Source organism: Sapajus apella, unplaced genomic scaffold (assembly GCF_009761245.1).
Source record: "Sapajus apella isolate SASKATOON/1434 unplaced genomic scaffold, GSC_monkey_1.0 scaffold82, whole genome shotgun sequence".
Lineage (NCBI taxonomy): Eukaryota > Metazoa > Chordata > Mammalia > Primates > Cebidae > Sapajus > Sapajus apella.
The window spans coordinates 690,113-704,729 of NW_022437022.1; the positions used below are offsets into that span (position 1 = coordinate 690,113).

At 51.0% G+C, this 14,617-nt stretch overlaps 1 protein-coding gene across 6 annotated transcripts in view; it reads left to right on the top strand.

Moving 5' to 3' along the window:
• The window catches only part of RPS6KA2 (ribosomal protein S6 kinase A2), a 447,811-nt gene that overhangs the window by 364,971 nt on the left and 68,223 nt on the right, over positions 1-14,617 (top strand). For all 6 annotated transcript variants that reach the window (XM_032253221.1, XM_032253224.1, XM_032253226.1 and 3 more), the window contains 2 exons: positions 6,240-6,310; positions 8,047-8,135. In XM_032253221.1, coding sequence (XP_032109112.1) covers positions 6,240-6,310; positions 8,047-8,135 — 160 coding nt within the window. The remainder of the gene's footprint in view (positions 1-6,239; positions 6,311-8,046; positions 8,136-14,617) is intronic.

Here is a 14,617-nt window from a genome sequence, read left to right on the forward strand (position 1 = left end):
GGTTACCTCAGAGACCACCTCTGCTTCCCTCTCCATGTGGAGACCCCTGAGCTAGGTCCCCCACGGTCACCTCTGAGACCACCCCTGCTTTCCTTCTACTGAAAATGTTTTTGTTTAGATACATCAGTGAGACAGTTAGGTTGGCTTTGCTGTCTTGGAGGTGATTTCTGCATAGACAGCTCCACTCCCTTCCAAATATGTCAGTTTCCTGTGTGACCCTGGCTGGTGAGTGGTGGGTGAGGGCAGGGTGACAGGCCTGCAGAGACCTCCCATGCTGGGGCAGGTTTTGCTGGGAAGTCTGACATTGCCTTTGCCAATGCTGGGCTACAGGTCCAAGCTTATAGTCTGTGGCTTCAGGAGAGATTTCAGTTCTTATACTCCCTGGCCCCTGAGAACCCCAAATTCCCCCAGAGAGCAGGGCCGGCCACGCTGCACATCCAGGCTCCCTGAATGGGCTCCTGGCATCCTCCTGTCTCAGGGTCCTGTCCTGTAACTATGCGCTCACAAGTGGCCCACACAGCAGTGCTTCAGACCAGCCTTTGTGTAATGAACAAAGTCATAAAATGCTGCCATCCAGCTCTCGGCGAACCAATATTTAAAAGCTCAAGAGTCCGGCTGGAGTGGAGAAGAGAACCTTAGCAGAGAATACCGCAGCCAGAAGACCACGTAGAAGCCAGCCCCAATTAGATCTAGTTTTGTGAGGTTCCTGGGGCAACAGAGGGAGGGAAGATTTGATAGTCTTCTGTTTCTTCTATTAAAGCAACAAATCATAAAACCTATCTTATAGAATATATCTTTAATTTTTTTTTCTGGTCTTAATCACTGCAAATTTAAAAAACAAATGGAGAAGCTGAAAGAAAGAAATTAGGGGAACAGAAAAGACGTAGAAGGAACAATCCAAAGAGGACACGAGGAGGGGAAGGAGGGGACACGAGGAGGGGAAGAAGAAGGGGACGTGAGACCTCGGAGGGCTCGCCTCGCTCTGTCAGGCTCCTCCCTGGCTCCCTCCTGCCCTCCGCCCTAAGACAGGAGTGCCACTCCCAGTGGCCTTTGCTGACTCTGGTGGGGTTGGTGGCTCTGCCTGGTGGCTCTGGCTTGGGTGTCTTCTTGGCACTCCCGGCTTGCCGCTGCTCTAGCACCTTCCATCTTCTGTCATCGTTGTCTGTCTCTGTGAGTGTCTCCTGGCACATGGAGTTTCTTCAACGCCAGTCACCCTCACCTGAGATTCCCCAGCACAGACAGAAGTGCATGTGTCCGGCCAGGCTTCCAGGAGGCCTGCGTGGGAGTGAAGACACCAGGGTGGAAGCAGAGAGGCACTCACCCCCAGACCCAAGCAGAGAGGCACTCACCCCCAGACCCAAGCAGAGAGGCACTCACACCCTGACCCAGTGCCCAGTGGCCTTCACCCATCCTGGAGTCCCCTCGCTCCTCATCCCTAGAGTGTGGAGGGCTTCTGAAGGAGGCCTTGGCCAGCACTGCCTGGCACATTGGCACAGCAGGAGCCTCTTCCACATGCCTCCCTGCGCACAGGACATTTCTTACTGAATTGTTCACTTGTTTGCTAGGATCGTCCCACATTCGATGTCTCGTGACAGCTGGAGAATGGGTCTGGCCCCAGATCTGCTGCGTCACTCTCAAGCCTGGGCCAGGGCTAGCTGTTGCAGGGGTGACCACAAGCTAAGGCTGCCTGGACCTCTTCACATGTGACCTCAACCAGGCAATCTCCAAGCCAAGTAGGAGAGACTGTGTCCTTTCTGTGCACAAAAATGAAAACTAAGGCTCAAAGAGCCTAAGGGTCAGGCTCAAGATCACGTAATTCTCCCAGAAACTCATTCTCCTTTAGTCCCGGCCGCCCACGTGGTGACCGGCCGCAACAGGCAAAGGTCTTGACTGTGGTGGCCCCACGCTTTCCACATTTCTGTGGGTGGCATCAGAAGTTATGAATTCTCATTTGCAGCTCAGAGGTGGGCCTCGGTGACCTTTCAAGTCATATGTTACCCAAGCCTCATAAGGGGATCAGTGGAGAGCCATTGTGTGTGTGAGGGGCCTCATTTTAAAGAAGGCTTACCCTGGAGGCTGCGTGCTGAGGAAGTGGTCCTCGCGTGTGGGTGGCCATCGTGCCCTGGAGATGGATGGGTGCTGGGGTCTCTTCCCTTCGACATGGATGCATGCTGGGATCTCTTCCCAAGGAGCTGCACCCACAGGTGCCCTCCATAGACCTCGAAGGAAGGACACCTGTCTCGGTGGCAGAAAGTCAGTGTCCCCGAGTAAAAGTCCATGTCTGAAATTAGGAGCTGGTACCTGGAGAAGAACGTGAAGACCTGATGGCCACGGCGTGGTGATGTTTGGAGAATTTCCAGCACTCCTCTATGCCGGGCTGGGGCCAGTTTCTAGAAGGATGTTTGGGTTGTGTTTTGCAGACATTTAAAGCATCTCTTGAGCACTCTGGTTTCATGAGTCTGCTTTATCCTTCTACCATTTCTTAACTACAGCCCGGAATGTTCTGGATGTCCCGCCTCAGGTGCTGTGTGACATGTCCTTGGATGGCACCTTCCAAGGCTGTTTTGAGACTGAGACTGTTGGCACAGGGGGTGGGGTGCAGCACACGGAGAGGGGCAGCTCAGATTAGAGGGCGTGTGTCTGTGCGCGCAGCCACCTCCACATGTGCATGGATGAACACAGGTGTCAGAGACCCAGCTCTCCACGCCCTGCAAAGCCAGGTCTGCTGCCACTTCCAGTGATCCATCTCAGGGCAGGCTTGTCCTCGCCTGCTTCCAGATTAGAATGTTAGCTTGCTTTTGGTGCCCTTTCAAGAATGAGGTGATCAGCCAAGTAAACTTGAAATTGAGGCTTCTGTCACTGAGGGTCTCCCCACAGTCTCCTCCTTCCCCTGCCCCCAGCACCCCTGGCCTCCGAAAGGTGGGTCCTGCCTGTGCCCCAGGGCTGCCACTCCTTCCACGTTCCTCAGCTGTCCCTTTAGACGAGGCTCTTCAGCCTGCACTGTTGAGGTTGGGGCTGGACACTTCCTTGTTGTGGGATGCCCTGCGTGTTGTATGATGTTTAGCAGCCTCCGTGCCTCCCTTGCCGGACACCCGCGGGACCAGGGCCCCCAGTCATGACAGTCACAAATGCCTTCGGTCATTACGAGATGTCCCCAGGCCGGCAGCGGTGCTCCCAGTTACGAAACCCTGCATTATGTCTGTTCTATTATCTTCCTGGAAGCATGGGGCCTGCACTCTGGGGAGCTGTGGCCGTGTCTCCTCGGGCCTCTCTGTGCCTGCCTGCAGTCTGGCCTTGGTGCTGATTAGAAAGACTCCCTTGGAGTGCCCCCTCCCCCGGTGTGTGTGCTTGACTGTGGGACCCCAAGACAAATGTTGGCTTCTCTCAGTTCACCCCGGAAGCCTTGGCCAGCCTCAGTGCCGTTCAACACCACAGCAGAAGTCTAACTGTAAATAACGTCGCAAGAAACTCGTCAGTAACCTAAGTCAGTAACGCTTCAGTACTGAAAAGTTCCTTGGCAGTGAGATTCAGACGATCAAACTGAAATGCTCTCCATTCTCCACAGAAAGGGGTGGATCAGGGGACGGGAAAGGCAGCAGAGCCCCGTGGCTGGGGGAGACCACAAAGGCCACGCCTCACCCTCAGCATCCACAGAAAGGTGTGGATAAGGGGAAGGGAAAGGCAGCAGAGCCCCGTGGCTGGGAGAGGCCACAAAGGCCACACCTCACCCTTGGCATCCACAGAAAGGGGTGGATAAGGGGACGGGAAAGGCAGTAGAGCCACGTGGCTGGGAGAGGCCACAAAGGCCACGCCTCACCCTCGGCATCCCCCACCATCAGCAGCGCCTTCATCACCAAGAAGCAGTTATTGAATACCCATGGGTGCTGTGCTGGGTGTTCTCTGGCTGAATGGATGGTTGAGAGGAGGGATGGAGGGAGAGGAGGAGGAGGAGAGAAAAACAGAGCAGTGGAAGGTCACTGATCACAAGGGAGTCATCTTCAAAAGCTAAAAAATCACTAGGCCAGGTGCAGTGGCTCATGCCATTAATCCCAGCACTTTGGGAGGCCCAGGTGGGCGAATCACTTGAGGTTAGGAGGTTAAGACCAGCCTGGTCAACATGGCAAAACCCCATCTCTACTTAAAAAAAAAAAAAAAGAAAGAAAGTTCGCCAGGCATAGTGGCGCGCACCTGTAGTCCCAGCTACAAGGGAGGCGGGGACAGGAGAATTGCTTGAACCCAGGAGGAGGAGGTTACAGTGAGCCAAGACTGTGACATTGCACTCCAGCCTGAGTGACAGAGCAAGACGCTATCTCACATACCAGTCCATCAGTAAAAAATAAATGCTATCTGGGCATTGGGACAGGCACCATTTGTGTACCAAGGATTGAACGGTGTGTATGGGGTGACAGCTTTCTCATTTCACGTAGCCAGAAGGCTTGTCCTTGGAAATGGGATTTCATGAGTGCTATTAATAGACTCAAGAAAGAAATAAAAGAAAAAAAGAGCAGAATAGGAAAGGAGTTCCCTTTGATAATACAGTTCTATTTTGAGAGCTATTTCAGTGTGCTAGATCAGCTTATAAGCGTTCATCCTGTTTCAGCAGGCGATCAGCTCATCTGCCAGTCAGAGCATTCCGGCCTCTCCAGTTTAATCACATTTGTCTCTTTTTCAGCTCTCTCTGGACCCCCTTCCGCTCGCTCTGTATCACTTTTATATTTATTGATTGCCTGAGCCTGTCTGCTCTGAGGTCCCTCACTTTTTCTGTCCACAGGATGGATAGCAAATTCTAATGTGAAAGAACAGGCTTCAAACATCAGAACTGGCAGAAGAGTTTCCATTTCTTTTAAAATGTTGTTTTCGGAAAGCAGACTGGTAATAATAAAACCTTAAATGCATTCATTTCTTTAAGGTTATAATTTCACTCCTAGCAGCCTGTCATTAGAATAAATCCAAATCTTGGGAAAACATCTGTGCACATTTCAATGTTACTTACAATAGCAGATAATTGGGAATGCCCTAAGTGTACAGCAAGAGATACACTATTAACGTGTTGGCATATCCACATATTTTTAAGTGATATTACACAGATTTCATAATAAGCATTGAAAGCTTTATGTTATTCTGTGAAAAGTTAGTGTACAAAACCTTATTTATGTTTTTAAAACAAATTAAACGCTTGAAAAAAGTACTATGAGGAACTAACAAACGTAAGCTTCGGGTGTCTTTGGGTAATGGAATTCTGCGTGTATTTTTGGTCTTTCTACTTTGTGTATCTATCAAGATTTTCAAACTGCAAAGGAAGAATGCTGGAGGATGGATTCTAAAAGGGCAGAGACAGACACAGTAAAAATAAAGACGAGGGAGAGTTCAGAAAGACCATGTAAACACCTGCTTCCTTGTCATTTAAACTGACTTGAAAGACGTGGAGGAGGATTGATCCTTGGGCACATTTCACTTAGACTCAGGATCTTATTTTTATGAAAAGATTGGCTGCTGCTGCTGCCCTAGTTTCTTTCCTGCGAGCAGTCAGCTGTGCACCTTGCTCTCATGAGACCATTCCAGGCCACTGCTTCCAGAGTGCGTGTAATCACCCTGCATGTGCCGGGGGAGTTGGTGCAAGAAGGAAACCCCGCTCAGAAAAGGCTGCCCTCCGTCCTGTCGTTATCTCACGCTCTGTCCTGGCAGGCGCCCAGTCATAACAAAATAAGGACATACGGTGCGGCAGCTGTATCTGAGAGGTTGCTGGTGCCATACTGCCCTCATCAGAGGCTAATGGCCGTGGTCAGGCCTATCTCGTGCTGGAAGCACTCTGGCCTCCGCCCGCCCTGGCATGCACGGGTATTCACATGAGCATTCTCCTCCTCCTCCTCGCTCATCCCTGCCACGACACCTGCCAGGGCAGGACAGGGTCCTAAACCGCATGTAAGATATGTTCGCCCAAATTGCCCAACCCCACTTGGCCTCTTCTGTGTCGTACTTGGCTCCCACTGGCCTGCCACAGAGCATGATTACCTACCACATCTGTCTTTCATCCACCTCACCCGCTGAAATGCAAGCCCTGCAAGGCAGTTTTAGTCACTGCTGTACCCCAAGCATGTCGACCAGTGTCTACACTTGACAGATGGGGATTTTGAATGAGGAAATGGATGTGAGTTGCAGGCTGCCCTGCTGGGGCGCTCTGCTGTTAAGCCGGGTCCGTCTGGATGAATGAACTCTCTGTGCTCTCTGTTGCTCTGCAGTTCGAGATGCTCACGGGGTCCCTGCCATTCCAGGGAAAGGACAGGAAGGAGACCATGGCCCTCATCCTCAAGTGAGTAGCGTGGGAGCCACCCCAGAGACCTGCGAGCACCTTCCGGTATCAAGAGCTGCCGCCTCTGAACCTGTGGCGTTCTCATTACATTGCTAGGCTTACAGTGCCAAAGTATTGTTCAGCGGTTTTCCAAAATGGTAGCACTCTTCCACCAGTAGCAGTGGTGCTAGGGTGCTGGGCATTCTGATGACGGGGGTCAAGGGAGCAGTTGCTGGTTTGGCTTATCCTGCTGCGTGGTTCTGAATGAACACTTCTACTGTAGATCAAGTTTCCTATCAGAAAGTCACTTAAAATGTGTACTGAGTGGCTGGTTTTCAAACGTGATGACTGAAGACCTCCCAGAAGTATAGACGCAAAGAGACACGAGGCCTACAGGGCCTTGTCCAGAGAGATCACAGGAGCAGGGCTCTCCCTTCCCTCCACCTGCTGACCGCATTCATAGAGCCCTCCTGGTTGACCTTGGCAGGTCTCAGTGTCATTTTGCCCCGTGACTGGATACAAACCATTTTCTGCTTAATTCTCATGAAGAATCATTTACCAAGCCAAGGTTATGCTCTTGGGCCGTAGGAAGAAGTCTGAGCCCTGTGCCACCTTCCACAGCATCCTAAATGTGAGCAGACACCGCCGACCATCACTGGCCCAGAGCAGATGGAAGGGGGGAGGGAAACAAAGCCTGGGAGCCCCTAATCGGTTCCTTCCAAAGTGAGGCCACTAGGTGGAGAGTCATAAAGCTCTTTGTCCTCATAAGCTGCTCTGGCCAACTTGCTTGCAAATGGACACGTAACTTTTATAAAATTGAGAATCACCTAAAACACACAAGCTTGGCTTTTGTAAGCTCAGTTCTTGTGTAGATGGAAGGAGAGAGGGAGTGAAGGAAGCCCCATCGTGAGGACCCTTTTGTAAAGGTGGGGAGTGACTTTATTTAATCAGCCTTCTCCTCCATCAAGGGACCTCGAGTTGCAGCAGACGCCGATGGCTGCACGGAAGGACCTTTGCAGTGATTCTCCCTGTTTGTTTGAATTTTAAGGGAGAAAACGTTCTTTACTTTTTCTAAAGCTGCGATAATCCTCAGCCGCAAGTCACAGGCATGGCCTCATGGCCTTCCACTTGGGAGGGATGGAGAATTTCTGAAGGGAGGCACCACACTGTGTGCCTGGGGTTCTCAGTCTGCTCTGGGGACCCTGGCTGGGGACCCTGACCCCCTCCCGGACTTGCAGGTCCTGCCCTCGCAGGGTTTCCTTGTAACACCGCAACCGCCTGAGCACAGGCCAGGCGAGAGCCCAGCTGTCTCCTATGGAGCCAGGGAGAGACCCACCAAAATGCCCAACAGTGCACTAAAGGCTTTTTGATATGCTTGTTTGGGAAAACATAGATAATTTCCATTAACAATGTTATGTTAATGGGATTGTTACTGTTATTTTAAATGATTTTATTATTAAATAATACACTTATTACTAATAAAAATATGTATTAAAATGAATTAGCAAATAGAAATTATACAGATTTCTCACCTTTACTTGCTACTGTGATAAATATCACAGCTGTAGTCCATATAAACAAAAGCTCTTTGGTGTCCTCAGTAACTTTTAAAGCATAAAAGGTCCCAAGGCCAACATGTTGGAGCACAGCTCCTCCGGGTGACGGCGGTTGAGGTCTCCGGATGCTGACTGAGGCCCTCCTTATAGCTTGTCCTTGTTCTCCTAAAATAGATCCTAAAATAGGATTCTGTTTTTCAGAGCCAAGCTGGGGATGCCGCAGTTCCTCAGTGGGGAGGCCCAGAGTTTGCTGCGAGCTCTCTTCAAACGGAACCCCTGCAACCGGCTGGGTAAGAGTCCCTGGGAACCCCACCACGGGGGCGCGCAGGGTGCTGCCCCACGAGCCACAGTGGTGACGTGGAGGGCTACCCTCCTGCTCCGGCCCAACGCTGACCGAGGTCACCAAAATCAGACCTCACCTAGAGGTTGAAATATGTCACATGCCATCTGTGCTCCAGGGCCCTTCACATAGTCACTGCCAAAGTACCAGAAGCTCTTCTCTAAAAGCCACTGGTTTTACACAAAATGGTAGTGTTCTTCTACCAATTTGTCGTTTGAAAGTCAGTTAAGAGTTTATAAGCTAAGGACAGAAACATTGAAAAGCTGCTTCTAATTTAATCCTCCTTCAATTAAGAAACTTCCGCATCTATGAAAATCTGGACTCATTTTAATATAAGCTACTGATTGATTTTCTATGTGTGTATGTGACAATATATTGAGGGTTACTCTGTGGGCTGGGCAGGTCTTAGGGCATGGCGGTGACCATGTTGTCTCAGAGTCAGAAGGCACGAGGAGCAGGGATTTCAGGTTATTTCATTACAGGAAAATGAAAGGAACACATTCAGTTATGTTTTCTAACTCTAACTCCATAGGTGGAAGACATATCAGAGGGGAAGGCAAAAGTTAAATCCGGAAATTTTCATTTTGGAAAAAACACTAGATCTTCCTCTGCATGCCTCAACCCCAAAGAAAGACGGACCCATTTACTTCTCCCCCCCATTAGCTTCCACTGCAGGGAACTTTTGCATTCATTTGCAATCCTTCAGTGACTAAAAGTGAAGCTAATCAAAAGTACTTTCCTACTCCACAGTAATGTTTTCACAGTATGAGACCATTGATTTGTAACTTTGTGATCTTAGAACAAAGGAGTTAAGGTGATTTTTTAAAAATCAATGTCAATGTATTTAAAGTACTGCATAGTAATTCCTATGAATTTCATCTTGTTATGAACTGTTACAGTTGTATTCACCTAACTGAACACATTTACGTCCAACTTCTACCCAGATCTTTATCACATAAATCACTATTGCTTCCTGCAGACTCATCTTCCTAGGAATTCTTTACTTTATGTCAGAACGCCCCATAGTTGTCCTTACGAGGCAGTTCTCCTCCATGCCAGCAGATACGTTCAATTCCACTTTACATACTTTTCAGTGATCACCTATCATCAACACCTTTGTCCATTCAGCCTGTTTCTATCCTTTCACACAACGCAGTAAAGCAATTCCTCCTTGTCACTGGGAACTTGTGCTTGCTGTGCGTGGCTACCAGGAGAGCAGGTGACACAGTGAGCTGCCATGGTGCGGGTGACATCACAGGGTGTTCTGCCACGTTCTGCCTGCAGTGTCCACCCGTCACTGCAGGCCAATCCAGAAAGCCTAGGGCACGTGGGTGTGTGTCAAGAGAGTAAATCCCTGCAACATTTCAGCACCTTGGTCAAACCATCAAAATGCTAACTGTATGTACCCTTTTGCCCAGAAGTTTTACTGCCAGAAATCTCTCCAACGGAAATAGCCATACCCGCGTAAAAGGGATACGAATAAACAGTGTTTGCCAAAGGTCTTCCTGTTTAACAAAGACCTGAAGACGAAGCAAGCCTCAATCAATAAGGAAATCATTGAATCAATTATGAAATGTCCACATCACGGCCTGGGGCTGGAGGACTGTGTCTCGGCCATGGCTCTGTACATTTTGGGCGGGTTAATTCTTGTTTTGGGAGCTAATCCGTGCACTGGGGCTGTTTACCAGTATCCACACCACCACCCCTTGACGATCAAACATCTCCTGACGTTGGGAAAGCCCCCTGTTGGGAGTTTCCGCACTGCTGGTAGTGACATGGAAGAGCCAGAGTCTAGACTGGATTGCAGCCCGCGTGGCTGGAGAGTGTAGACTCACGCTGCAGTGGCGTCTGTGCCACCCACGCCACAGTGCATCCATGCCAGGGCACATAGAGACAGTGATGGACCCAGTCCCTACACCAGCCCCACGCTGGTGATTGTGGAGAGGACCGTGTCCAGTGCTTTGGATAAAAACTCGCCAGCAGGTCACTTCACACGTTTTACAGGGCTGTCCCCATTCGAGGGTCTGAGAGGCTGGGGGACCATCACCCAGACAGAGGCAGCTTCCTTGGAGGGGCATTCACCAGCAGTGCCACGGACAAAGCCAAAGGCCCCAGCCGAGCAGCCCCAAGTCACCAAGATGCTGGTTGGGGGTGATTATGAGATGGGAGGCCCAGGATGGAGAGGCTCAGGACCAGAGAGGACGCCTGGTCAGACAGAGGGCCCTGCTGCAGAATACATAGGGGCAGTGTGTGCGCGTGTTCATGCATGTGTGTGTTCATGTGTGTGTGTGCATGTGTCTGCATGTATGTATGTTCTTACAGGTGTGTGTAGGCTTCGTGGCTTGGAGGAAACTGTTGACCGAACAATTTTTGCCACTTTGTTGCTACTGGGACTCCTCAAACCAAGAATCCTCAGGACTCCTTTTCATCAGTGGTGACGATCATCGTCAGGCAGGGTCACAGCCACATTTCCAAGAGACGTGCGGCTCCCAAATCTGCCTGCCCCTCGGCCCTTCACTCGCTGGTCCTGGTGCACACCCCCTGATTACAGTGACTCGGCTCAGGAAACGCAGCAAGGGCTCAGCGCTCACCCTCAGTGGCCAGAGTCCCGTATCCACACGAGGCCTGTCGTGGGCAAGATCTCACCCTCTGAGGGTGGGGTCCCCAATGGTGGGGACAAAGGGACAGCCTGGGCTGGGCCAGGCGGGAAGGGCTTGTGCCCCACCCTATGTCCTGAAGTTGCCCTTTCACTGCAGTTTTCCTAAATCCGGTTGTGGTCTGGCCTTTTGTTTGCAGACCCCTCGCTCGTCACTGTGTGTGTGGGGAGATGGGGGAGGTGGTGTCTCATAACCATGAGGGTGGATTTGGAGACAGCGGCAAGCTGAGAAGTGTGTCCCTCAGCTAAGCCAAGGCATCGCGGCGCCCTAGGTTGTCCAAATGCCGTGTCAAAGGTCATGATTGCCCGGTTCTGTTCTGAGTCTTCCAGGTGGTGAATTAAATTGAGTCCCTGTCATTGCAGTCTCTGTCAGCACTAACAGCAATGCAGAAGTAACCCTTCCTAGATGGAGGGGATCAGGGGCTAGCTGTCAGGGGCTTACTGCCCGGCACAGCAGATCTCAAGCCACTTAAGAGCACGCCTGCCTTAGAATTGAGTTTGCTATGCTGTAAACTTCTACAAAATGCACAGAAACATTTTGCATGCCATTTCCACTCATCTCTCAACACTGAAGGCTGCCCACATCTAGAGCCCTGCTCTCATGTCTTCAGCCTTTTTAACGGCTGCTCCAGAGCTCTTCTTTTCCGTGACCCTGGGCTGCGCCTTTATTGTGTCTGTGGCTCTCCTCCAGCGTTCCCTGTGCTGCTGGGTGTAAGCATGGCCTCCGCCACACAGCCCTGGGAGGCCCCGTGGGCGGTGGGAGAGGGTGGGTGGATGGCTCAGATATTGCCCTGCCTGGGTGGATTTCTAATGAACCAGGAGAAAAGGTCGTTCTCCGAGCCTCAGGGTTCTCCCGGCACGGTGCTGTTGGTGAGGATGAGAAGGTGCCTTGGCACTGGGCTAAGACAGTAATTGTCTGACTTGGATCCTATGATTGTACTTAAAGCAGGTCAGACCAGAAACTTACAGAATTCACTTATGAAAAGAGGTGTATCCATAGGAATTGCTTTTAGCTGCAAGGAATAGAACCCTTAAATAATTTTAAACTTTTTATTCAATTAATTTAGTTTTCCAAATTGCATTTTCATTTTCTCTTATTAACACGCCACGTGGTGGTGGATGAGTTGCAGACGTGGGCAGCTGAGCTGCTGCTGTCAGGAGCCCAGCTCCTCCTGTGGCTTTGTTTCCCATCCTCAGTGCACCCCCTTCTCGTCCTTACACTCGGTGCCTTGTGATGACAACGCGGCTGCAACAGCTCCCAGCATCACGTCCTCACTGCAGGAGAAAGAAAAAGGAACTGGATGGGGCCAGCTGCCTCTGTCCCTTTCATCATGAAAGCAAAGCTTTTCTGGAAGCCCCTGGGACTTCTCTGTGCTTCTCACTGGCTAGAATCCTGTCGCATGGCATTGGTGACACGTGGCACTGTAAGGAAGGCAGGAGAACATGCGTCTGTGGAGGAAGGAAATGGGGGCTGGAGGGGCAGCTTTACTGGCCAGGCAGCTGGGCCAGCCACAGGTATTCACTGAGTGATGAGATCCAGGAGGGCAGAGGTTGTGTCTGGCTCATCTTTGTGTCCAGTTCCCAGACCACACAGAGCCTCCAGTGAATATGCATGAACCAAAGTGAATTGAAGGAATTACAGTGGTTCCTTAAGGTGCTCTGAAAAGCCCGTCGCGCTGAAGTGACTGGAGTTTAGTTGAGCCTGACCCTTGCTGCTCCTGCTTCGTTTCTATCCACTTCCCTTGTCAAGCGGTAAAACAGAAAGAGAGCATGGGTTTGCGGGTGGGTCATGCCTTGGTCCCCGCGGCGGCTGCTCGGGTACAGGCGCTCTGTTTGTGGACATGAACGTCACTGCCGTTTCTGTGCGCTCACCCAGGAGTCTTGTTCACAGAGTGTTTTTCGGCTAGTGACTTCCACGATCCTGATTGGCCTAGCGCGCCACACCTGCCAAACACGCACACCTGTCCTCTCCTCCCATCTTTATGACAAGGCTGTAAAATTGTGTTCATCATTTTCTGTTTGAGCAAGGCTTGTTCAGAGGTGCAAGGGCTTGTCCCATGACCCTGTGTGTGCAGGAGTTGGCTCTAGTCAGCACCCACCCAGCCAGCGGCAGAGAGCAGTGTGGCTGTCACAGAGGCCTTGGTCCTCCCTTCCTGGACGTGGGAGCACAAATGCGTTCCTTCTCCGTGGACTTCCAGGAAGACCACGTAGGAGCTTCCTTTATTTAGTGAGGATGTGATTTACCCTTAATCTTAAAGAGGAAAAAAGGCCCTGTTCATCTAATGCTTCATTAGCATGACATTTTGAGTCTTCAGGATTAAAAATTAGTCTTTCTTAATTCTTCCCAATTCTGTAAGAAGTCAGGGCCAGTTTTTTCTTTCCTAGGTGTTGGAGGGCTGTCCTGCTGCTCAAAGCGGTGGATTCTGTGGCCTTGGCCTGGCAGCAGGACGTGGGAGAGCAGGACCATGGGTGGCCACGGCCCCAGCTCTGTGAGCTTCTGGTCTGCGGCCCACAGTGGCATGGGCGCTGTCTGGATTCTGCATCCCAGACCCAGCCGGGCTGTGGGCAGCTGCGGAGTTGTGGACCCCATCCTCCTTTTCTCTGGGAAATGAAGGTGGGGTGGATGGTCCCTGCGGTTCCTTCTACCCCTGTAGGCCTCCCAGGTCATCTCTTACCTGGTGAGGCACAAGCGTGTCCTGTAAAAGTGGCCCCGTCAGAACCCTCCTCTGCTCCCCGCAGTCATCAGGCTGTGAGGTTTGGGGCATTTTGATACATGGGTTTTCGGGAATGCCTGCCTTTGAGGCAGCTGGGAAGCTTGCGCGACTCCTTGTTGAAGGTCAAGGCTGCATGGCCACCTTTGTTTCCAGTAGTCCCTTTTGGGAGCCAACTAATTTTAAATGACCCCCAAATTTGCTTCATGGTGGGGGCGCGTGAGCATGGCTGCGAAGCACTCTGGGTTTTTTGGGAATCTGAAGTAGGGTGTGATGACTTTCTTCCTCTCTCCTCCTTCCTCCCCTCATCTTCCCACGTTTCCGTGCCACCAAACACACAAATCTCCCTTGTTGAAACTGGAGAAGCTCATGAAACCTTTCCATATTTCTAGTTTCGGTGGGCTTTCCCTCCAGTGGCTAACCCTGTGGAGCCAGCCCGAGAGGGGCACACTCCTCCTGCTTCCTCATCCTTGCCTGAAGCCTCCGTGATTGCAGCCAGAGTAAGCAAGGCCTGCAGGCATTAACTGGGTAGCTCCCTGTGGCTGCTCCTGGCTCTCGTCTCTAAGACAAAAACACAAACTCTTTTGAAAATTATTTCATCCACCAGTTCCAGGGCGAGCACAGATACCGCCACCTGTCCCAGACACAGTGTTATTCACAGAATTTCCTGGGACAGTGTCGCATGTCTACCCCCTCCCTCCCCTAGTGAGGGCAGTGGCATTTGAAAGGAAACGGCAGCATCTCTACAAAATCGCTGAGGGCCCAGATTCCAAGATTCATCCTTTTATCTGGTTCGAGCACATTTGGCTCTTGGACGCCAATAGCTAAGGCAGAATTTCCTGCCAGAAACCAGTGACAACCCAAGGAAAATGAGAAGGAACCAAGACTTCTTGTGTACTTGTGTGTGCCTGCACAAAACAAAGACATACACACAGCGTCCATCTCATCAGAGAACTGAACAGAGCCTCCATGCTGCTGTGCATACGTTAAGATCTATCAAAGAGACGTACACACAGCGTCCATCTCATCAGAGAACTGAACAGAGCCTCCATGCTGCTGTGCATA